The following is a 10,139-nucleotide window of genomic DNA, read 5'->3' as shown; positions in this document are numbered from 1 at the left end:
GCTCCTTCTCAGTCGGAGCCGCCAGGATAGGTGGGGTTGCCAACATCTTCTTGAGTTGGAGAAATGCTTCGTCCGCCTTGTCATTCCACTCGAAAAAAGTAGTCTTCTTCATGAGTTGGTACAGGGGAAGAGCTTTCTCGCCCAGTCGGCTGATGAAATGGCTAACTAATGCCAGGCAGCCGGTGAATTTCTGCACATCCAGCAGTCGAGTGGGCACTTCCATCCTCTTAATTGCCTTGATCTTCACATGTTTGCACTCTATGACGCGCTCTGAGACCAGGAAGCCGAGAAGCTGGCCGGCTGGTACTCCAAAGATGCATTTCTCCGGGTTGAGCTTGATCTGGAATCAGCGTAAGTTCTCAAAGGTTTCCTTGAGATCTTCTAGCAGCATGCCACGCTTCTCCGTCTTCACCACCACATCATCCACATAGACATGGGCATTTCTGCCGAGCTCCTTGAGGAGGCACTTCTGCATGCAATGCTGAAATGTGGCGCCGACATTTCACAAGCCGAACGTCATGGTTAGGTAGCAGAAGGCTCCAAATGGCGTGATGAAGGCAGTCTTCAGCCTGTCGGCCGGGTTTAGCTTTATCTGATGGTAGCCTGAATATGCATCCAAGAAACTCAACAACTCGCATCTGGCTGTGGAGTCTATCACTTGATCAATCCTTGGTAGGGCAAACAGATCTTTGGGGCAGGCCTTGTTAAGGCTGGTATAGTCAATACACATGCGCCACTGCTTGTTCTTCTTCAACACTAGGACTGAGTTGGCAAGCCATTCTGGAAAGAATACTTCCATGATGAATCCGGCTGCCAGAAGCCGGGCTATCTCTTCTCCAACAACTCTTCTCTTCTCTTCCGACAGGCGGCACAAGGGCTGCCTGACCGGCTTGACGTCAGGTCGGACATGTAGTTTGTGCTCGGCGAAATCCGTCGGAACACCCGACATGTCTTTGGGAGACCATGCAAAGATGTCTCGATTCTCATGGAGGAAATCGACGAGCTCGCTTTCCTATTTGCTGTCTAGGTTCGCACCTACGAGAGCGTGCCTCTCCGGGTGCTCTGGGTCCAAGGGTATCTTCTTGGTTTCCTTTGACGGCTTGAACGAGTCCTCTACGTCCGACTCCTTGGGGATGGGTGACATTTCTGGCTTCTTGCCTGCCATCACCACCACCCGGTCTAGGAGCCGCTTCTCGGCTGCAATTACAAGGGATTCGGCCAGCCGGCTATTGTCTGCGGCGCAAGCTGCTGACTTCTTGTAATCTCCTACTACAGTTAAGATTCCCTTGGTACTCGGCATCTTCATCTTGAGGTAGGTGTAGTGGAGGACCGCCATGAACTTGGCCAGGGTAGGTCGGCCAAGCAGTGCATGGTAAGGGCTCTCTAGGTCCACCACCTCAAACCAAACTGGCTCTCGGCAGTAATGATTCTTGTCTCCAAAGAGGACATCAATCTGGGTCTTGCCGATTGGTGAGCAGGAAAGGCCAGGGACTATGCCATGGAATACAGTCCGACTTGGGAGGAGCTGCCTCTGCCTGATTCCCAACTTCTCCATTGTGTCACGGTACATCACTACAAGAAATATGTCAACTTATAACCACCACTATTGGTCACTGAAAGGTCACAAATTTCCATTTATGACCTTTTTGTGACCAAAAATAGAAGGTCAAAAGCTGGGCGTCGTAAACTGACTATAGCGACCTTTCTTCTGGAATGGTCAAAGACGTTTACGACCAAAATATTCCTACTGTGGCGTTTTGTCACTAGCAACCTCCCCAGGCCACGTAGGCATCCAGCGTGGCAAGCTGATGTGGCACAAGATTCAGCCCGGTCCAATTCGGTTTTCTACATGGGCCTAGCCCAACAATTCAGCCTATTTGTGTTTTTTTTTGTCTGTCAATTTTTGGTTGGGTACATGGGCCAAGCCCAATATTGCAGCCTTTTTATTGTTGGGTTGTGGCCTTTTTGTCTAAACGAATTTAGTTTTTCTTTTTTCCCAAAAGAAGGGTCCACTAGTCAGATGGGTCCCAGTTGTCAGGTTCTATTAAAGTGGGACCCTTTTGGTAGCATCATATTATTCAGATTACAATTTGACAATTTGACAGAAATAAATAACCATGTTTAAATAAGAACAGACAGAAATCACAAGTAATATTTCAAATAACAACAGCGAGAATCAATCACAGTCATACAAATATACTGGGCTCCTTCTGTCATGACACAGTTACAACACAGATACAAATACAATCAGTCACACAGATATAGGGACAATCACAATGAGAATTGACAATCAGCACAAACTGGGCTCTTGCTCCAGTCAGATGAAACTGTATGCATGACTAACTACGCGACCATAGTCGACTAGGCTACCTTCGCTACACTAGGACAACAATAGAACTATCATCATGCCTTCGGCCGTCGCCCTGTTACATGAATCGGAAGAGAAGAATCAAAACACTGGAGCCAATATATTATGAACAGAACATTCAAAAAAAGGACAAGTTCTTTAGAAAGATAACACAAATTCAAAAATAGAGCACTTTACTCATAGCATGCAGAGTATCATTATTAAGTTCATAGGGTTTATAGTGCCTGGACTTATTAGAGTGGTAGCATATCATCATATACATCCGTATGTTGTAGCCCATTTGAAATGTCTAGAAAGACTTATATTTACGAACGGAGAGAGTAGAATGTAGCATACGATAAAACCAAAGGATTAGCCAACAATAAAAGAAGGCACTTAATTAGTTCATTACATTTAGTTAAAACTGCTTCTATGAAGCGCAGGACTAAACCATTTAGTTAACACAGCAAGAAGTGCCAAGGAGCATAGTATAGTACTGCACTAAAAGCACCAAGAATCTTCTGGACCAACAACAGAAACAACCAAGAAGCACTCATTTTTCAATTCATAGGGCTAAAAATATATTTATCAGAATGGCACTGAAATCAACCTATTTATCTATCATCACAGGGTCAGTATGCTTGATAGGCCCATTATGAGTTGCCCTACGGTAATGCCACAGATGAGATAGAGGACGCACACATTGCTGTAGACATTGGCAAGACAGGAACCAACAAAATGGTGCTTGCCATCTGCAAGGAGAAAGCAGAATACCAAAAAGGTTAGGAAAACAATATAGAATGATAAAACAAAGAAGAGACGCACCCACTCATTAGAGAAGTAGCATACCCAAAAAATGTGAAGCACAAATGGCCACCAAGAAAGCATATTGTTGTATACATTGACAAGATAGGAACCAACAAAATGCAACAGACTAAAACCAAACTTTATACAGCAGGGAATGATTTACAGTAACCAAAAGATTTTGCACAACAAGCAGTAAATAGGTAGTAGATATTGACACCCATGACATAGGACCAGCATAAAAAAAAGAGCATCGGTGTAGAACAGGCATATAATCAGTGTAGTCAGCAAAAGATAGGGGGAAGAGAAATTGAAAACCCCAGAAAGAGCATTCATATATGAGGCACTAAGTTGTATGAACCAAAATACTATTGACATCAGCTAGCAAAGAAATGGCAGTTGGCACCACACATATCGGACGACCACATGAAACATCTAGAACAGACTGGTCGGCCATAGCGAACATGGTAAATAGAATAATGCACATATTGTAGAAGACACCACCGACATGGATTCTAAGAAATGGATTGGAAGAGCTCAGGAAACACAATGTTCCTGGTCTGAGAATCAGTAGTACCATCTTCATTTTCAATCAGGATTTTCAAAGCCTTTTTTGAGGTCACACGCGACACTGCTACATAAAGCTAGCCATGCGTGAACACAGGTGCATTAAAGTATAGATCAACACTGCATAACACGTGTCCTACAATATTTTGACTCCTACCTATTTTCTTATTTTACAAAAGCTTGCCATGCGTGTATAGATCAACTTTATATTGTGAATACATAAAGCTGGCCATGCGTGAACACAGGTGCATTAAAGAATGAAGAATACATCGGCACATAGCACGAACCATGGACAAACATTGGTATGTAACCTGTCTACTCAGTAGTTGCCAATTTAGATGCACTGAATCGACACCAACTTGGGCGAACTAGTGGTATGTGCAGAAACAGCGAAACATTGCAAAAGCTCCTCTTTTCCCAAATTGTGTGGTGAGGAACCAACCTATGCCCCCAATTCGTCCTGCGGAGGCAACTAGCGGCAATGACTTAAGCATGACCCCAGTTCCCCACAGCTGATTACCCTTGACTCATCCGAATTCTCCTAACAAGGTAGAAATTGGCAGGTCTATTTGGAGGAAAAAAGGATCTACTAAAATCTAGCTTACTAAATATTGGTCAGATCGCAGGACTGTGCACGCACACCGCAGATCCAACAGATCACAGCGCGAGACAATAGGACCCAAGTCTAACTAAACCGTGCAAACAAGAGGGAGACGGGATCAGAGGAGACGCATTCGCACCTAGCCGGAGCTGACGATGATGTTGTTGATGGGGATGAAGATGAGCTTGACGAAGAAGCCGACGAACCCCATGACGACGAACCCGATCGCTGTCCGCGCCGCCACCTTGGTGAACTCTGCGCGCCGAATCAGCGTCAGATCTGGTGAAAGAGGAAAACGAACCGGATCCGGACGAGCAGGCGCGAGTCTTTGGTCCTTATCCTTGCGGTCGGGCTTGTGGCAGCGCTTGACGAGGCGGACGCTGTCCTTGGCGAACTCGCGGAGGGGGTCCACCACGGAGTCGACGGCATCCATGGCTGCTACCGGCGGGAAGGCGAGATCTCCGAGCCGATGACGATGATGAGGTCGCGTGCGTGAGGGGAAGGGAGGGGGAAGCCAACGGGCGAATGGTGTGCTGTTTGGATTTGTGCTTTGGATCTGCGAGGAGGGGAGGAGGAGGCCCGGCGGCGAGCTATGGTGGGAGGATGTGGTCTAAATCAGGGAGAAGGGGGCGGGGGCAATGGCGGTGGCGAGAATGGATCTCCTCGCCGCGGCGGGATGGGGAAGGAGGGGGCAGCGATGGGGGGGGGGCGTCGTCGTTGGTCGTTGCAGGTCAAGAGCAGCGGCGCTTGGGGGGAGGCCGGCGGCGGGGTAGGAGTTGGGACGGCGGAGAGGGAGGTCTGGGTCGGGGAGGGAGATCTGGGTCGGGGAGAGGGAGGCGGCGCCGCATGGGTCGGGGAGAGGGAGAGGGAGGGGAGTGTGCTGCAAGATGCTAGGGTTTGGTTGGCCAGCGTGCGTTTAGGAGACGTTGGATCTGTATGGTGTGGACGGCTCAGATCGGCTTAGGCGGGGTGATCCGTGGGAAGGGAGGTTCTGCCTTCTGATTGGTCCAAGAAATGTATCATTTAAAATAGTTTCTAAGTGGTAAAAATAGAGGGAATTTGTCAAGCAACTGCCAATATTTTTTTCCAAAAATGGCACCACTAAAAAATATCACTCAAGTTATACAACATTTTCTGGATGATAACCAACTTGTATGCATTTCCGATATTTCTAGCATTTTTTAGCCATTTAAACAAAAAATAATAGTTTGCTCGTAGTTTTTTTGTGAAGGACCTACCATATATTTGTTGCAAAATTGTACCAAATCAATTTTCTAAAATACTAGGACATATTTAATGCACAATTGACCAAATGGTTGGGTGTAAAAAAATTTGATCCACCTCTCGTGAAAAAGGCAAATTTCCGCAGATTCAGTTGGAAACGGGTCAAATTTGAACCGTAACTACCTCGTAATTTGCTCTTTATTTTTTCCAAAAGTCAGAAATGAGCTATCGTGCGTGAAGATTCATGGCTTTCAAGCCAAATGATCAATGCTATGGTCACATTCATGGCATAGTTTGTTCCAATGATGTCATACTATGCACAAGGGTGCATATTGGAATGGCAAACAATGTTGCCTAAGGAAGTTTTCATTTTCTTTGGACGAAAAAACCATTTTCCATTTTTCGAGTGCCCAAAAGGAGGTTTTTTTGTGAAGGACCTCCCAAATAATTGTTGCAAAATTGGACCAAATCATTTTTCTAAAATACTAGGCCATATTTAATGTACAATTGACAAAATGTTTGGGTGTCAAAAGTTTTGATCCACCTCTGGTGAAAAAGACAAATTCCCGCCGATTCAGTAGGAAGCGGGTCAAATTTGAACTGTAGGTGCCACATAGTTTGCTATTTATTTTTTCCAAAAATCATTTCTAGGTACATAACTACCTATTTAATCAGAGAAACGCCAAAAAAATTCCAAGATTCAACCACTAGCTAGGAACGGTCATTCCCGCTGTTTTGACCGCATTTTGAAACGGGCATAAAAAATTCAAAAAAAATCAAAAAATTAGGAAACCTTTGCATTGTGTCATTATATGTGGCCTAGTTCCCAGGAAAAATAACAAACTTGTAATACAGCAATTATTTTTAAAAAGTGTTCTCAGAAACAAGCTATCACGTGTGGAGATCAATGGCTTCCAAGCCAAATGATCAATCTTATGGCCACATTCATGGCATAGTTTGTTCAAATGATCTCATATTGTGCACAAGGGTACATCTTGGAATTCCAAACAATGTTGCCTAAGGAATTTTTCATTTTCTTTGCACGGAAAATTCATTTTTCATTTTCCAAGTGCCCAAAACGAGGTTTTTTGTGAAGGAACTACCAAATAATTGTTGCAAAATTGCACCAAATCAATTTTATAAAATACTAGGCCATATATAATGCACAATTGACAAAATGGTTGGGTGAAAAAAGTTTTGATCTACCTCTGATGAAAAAGACAAATTGCCGTCGATTTAGTTGGAAACGGGTCAAATTTGAACTATAGCTGCCTCATAGTTTGCTCTTTATTTTTTCCAAAAATCATTTATAGGTACATAAGTACCTATTTAATCATAGAAACACCAAAAAAATTCCAAGATTCAACCACTAGCTAGGAACAGTCAAGCCCGCCGTTTTGACCGCATTTTGAAACGGGCATAAAAAATTCAAAAAATTGGAAAACCTTCGCATTGTGTCATTATATGTGACCAAGTTTCCAGGAAAATAATAAACTTGTAATACGGTAATTATTTTAAAAAAGTGTTCTCAGAAATGAGCTATCAAGTGTGAAGATTCATGGCTTTCAAGCCAAATGATCAATCTTATGGCCACATTCATGGCATAGTTTGTTCAAATGATCGCATATTGTGCACAAGGGTGCATATTGGAATAGCAAACAATGTTGCCTAAGGAAGTTTTCATTTTCGTTGGACGAAAAAACCATTTTCCATTTTTCGAGTGCCCGAAAGGAGGTTTTTTTTGTGAAGGAACTACCAAATAATTGTTGCAAAATTGGACCAAATCATTTTTATAAAATACTAGGCCATATTTAATGCACAATTGAAAAAATGGTCTGGTGTAAATTTTTTTCATCCACCTCTCGTGAAAAAGACAAATTTCTGTCGATTCAGTTGGAAGCGGGTCAAATTGGAACTGCAGCTGCCTCATAGTTTGCTATTTATTTTTTCAAAAAAATCATTTCTAGTTACATAAGGACCTATTTAATCATAAATACATGGTTTGGTGGCGATACATCGAGGTTTGGGCGGTGGCCGAGGGCCCCAACTCTAGAGCGCGTAAACTCGCAAGCCCGCCGCGTGGTCACCGCGTGACCGTGGCGTTGCCTTGTGTTCTGGGCGGCCTAGGCATGTCTAGTGGGTTTGGCACTCCCCAGGTTGGTGCTAGGAAGAAAATTACAACATAAGATTCTCACGGGGAGACCAATCGATGCTCAAACATGAATTAGCAGCCAAGTGTTTGATTAGCGGTACGGGAAATGTACATGGCTAATGGGCGTGAGTTTTGGCTGAGGATGATTAGTTACTAAGAAGACCGTTTTCACAAATTTTCAGCTCAAAAGGAGGAGCCTAGGTGGTACTTGCTTTGCAAACCACCACACTGGACATAAATACGAATGTTGAATCTCAGCTCAGAATAATGAATGGATTGAGCTGGCATTTGGTGGAGGATGGTTATTTGGGCATAGGAAAGCACTGTAGAAAATGGATACTATTTGGACATGCCAAAGTGGTACTTCCTTCACAAACTGTTACTCTGAACAGAATAGGAAAATGAATATTTTTGAATTATTTTTGAACTAGGCAAGGAAGGTTTTTACATATTTGATGAAGATATGACCCAAAGAATTTATGAGATTTTTTTGGGAATTTTGGGAATGACAGAAATATAGGTTGCTTCACAACCTAGGGCAAAAACTGCCACATGGACATGACACATAGGCAAAACTGATGAGGTGGCGCCTAGTCATAGCAACCCACCACAATTTACAAGGCTATGACCATCTATATTGGTCGTTAACAACTAGAAATAAGGCAGCGGACTAGCGCTGTTAGCTTTATGACCATTTCATGTAAGGAAATTATGACCTTTCTGACCAAAATGGTCGCAATGGTTTAGGGTTTGGAGCCCCTCGAACAGCTTTTGACCAATTGGTCTCAAATGGTCATAAATCTATGACCAATTCTTCCAGGGTCACTGACAGAAGGTCATAAGTTGACATATTTCTTGTAGTGCATGATGTTTATGTTGCTGCCGCCATCTACCAAGACCCTGGAGAAACGAGCAGCCCACCTCTCTGTTGCGAGGGTGGCATCCAGGAATAAGGCGTAGGAACCTGGGGAAGGCATTACTTCCATATGGTCGGCCCTGCTCCAGCTAATGGGCTTCTCGGACCAATGCATGAACTCTGGGGTGCTTGAGGCCACTGTGTGCACTTCTTGCTGTTGTTACTGTCTGCTGCGCCTATCGTCGGCCACACTAGTGAACACGACATAGGCTCCGTGCTCTGCAGGATACTCATCTTGAATGGCGCCGACTGGCCGGGCCGTCGGCTGCTGGGGCGGAGGAGGCGGCGGGCCGGCAGGCGGAGGAGGTAGGAGGCCATCTCCCTTAGCAATCCTGGTGAGCCAGTGGCACTTCCGGGTGGTGTGGTTGCACGGCTTCACGCCACTGTAAAACTTGCAGGGAGCATCAAGGGTCTACTTGTACGAGAAGGCGGGCAGCCAGTTGGGCTTGCCACCCTTCTGACGCTTGGGTGCTGGCTGCCCTTCCGGCTGCTGATCCTCGACTCTCGCCACCTGCCGGCTGTTGGAGGCCGGCTGGGTGGCCTTCCGCTTGTTGTTGCTTGGGGGCTGTCTCCGACTGGTCTCGCCAGCCGGAGTCCGAGGAGCCTGAGGCGCTACCTTGCCGGATGCAACGACTAATATCTCCGCCTTGATGGAGGAGTCGGCCGTGGCGTGTTTGTCAGCGATGATCAACAGTTCGTCGAGAGTTGTAGGCTCATTGAAGAGAAGCCAGTGCTTGAGGAGGGTGCCTTCTCGGCACCCGACGGTGAAGTACTCGATGGCCTGCACCTCGTGCATGCCCTCGCAGGAGTTGTGCAGCCCGGCCCAGCGCGTGAGGTAGTCGCGAGTCAATTCGCTGGGCCCTTGGATGCACAAGGAGAGCTGCCGGGGCTTGGGAGGCCGCTTGTACGTGCTGGTGAAGTTGCGGATGAAGGCCTCGGTGAAATCCACCCAGCTGTTGATGCTGTGGGGCTTCAGACTGTTGAGCCACGTCCGGGCAGTGCCCTAGAGCATGAGCGGAACGTACTTCACGGCAACGCGCTTGTTGCCGTTCACTATGCTGATGGCCATGGAGTAATCGACCAGCCAGTCCTCTGGCTTCACGGAGCCGGTGTATTTGGGCGTATCTTGCGGGAGAGTGAACCCTTTGGGGAAGGGCTCATCTCGGATTCGGGGGCCGAAACAGGGCGGGCCCAGGGCGTCTTCTTCTTCTAGATCTAGGGATCGGTTGAGGCGATCGATCCGATGGCGGGCGTCGTTCTCTTCGACTCCCTCTCGGCGGCCAAGGTGGTCGCTGAGTGTCGGGTGCGTGACAGGAGGCAGAGTGGGATGCCTCGCTCTGCGAGGCGGAGGAGGCGGCTGGTCGCCTCGCTGCTCCACCGCGTGTGGGCGGCCATCTTCGTCTCGCTCGATGGAGAGGCGCGTTCGACTGCGGCTGGTAGCCGGCTCATTGCCTTTTCCTCCGCGGGCGCCACCAGTCGGTGTCCGGGATGTCGTCCCATGATCTTGGCGTGGGGGCGGCTCGTTGTT

At 46.5% G+C, this 10,139-nt stretch overlaps 1 protein-coding gene across 1 annotated transcript; it reads right to left on the bottom strand.

Moving 5' to 3' along the window:
- Positions 1–4,458: 4,458 nt before the first annotated feature.
- Positions 4,459–4,752, bottom strand: LOC123064818 (protein transport protein Sec61 subunit gamma-like). The gene is made up of 2 exons (XM_044488221.1): positions 4,661–4,752; positions 4,459–4,576 (listed from the first exon to the last, which is right to left on the bottom strand). The coding sequence occupies exons 1-2, from the start codon at positions 4,750–4,752 to the stop codon at positions 4,459–4,461; spliced, it is 210 nt and encodes a 69-aa protein (XP_044344156.1).
- Positions 4,753–10,139: the final 5,387 nt, after the last annotated feature.

Source organism: Triticum aestivum, chromosome 3B (assembly GCF_018294505.1).
Source record: "Triticum aestivum cultivar Chinese Spring chromosome 3B, IWGSC CS RefSeq v2.1, whole genome shotgun sequence".
Classification (NCBI taxonomy): Eukaryota; Viridiplantae; Streptophyta; class Magnoliopsida; order Poales; family Poaceae; genus Triticum; species Triticum aestivum.
The sequence above is the reverse complement of the archived record's forward strand: the minus strand, read 5'-3'. Positions and strand labels throughout refer to the sequence as shown.

Excerpts from the sequence above, each read along its gene's own strand:
- LOC123064818 (XM_044488221.1), bottom strand. The coding sequence starts at position 4,752 with ATGGATGCCGTCGACTCCGTGGTGGACCCCCTCCGCGAGTTCGCCAAG. Across the intron at positions 4,577-4,660 it reads TGCCACAAGCCCGACCGCAA|AGAGTTCACCAAGGTGGCGG; the intron begins GGATAAGGACCA and ends GATTCGGCGCGC.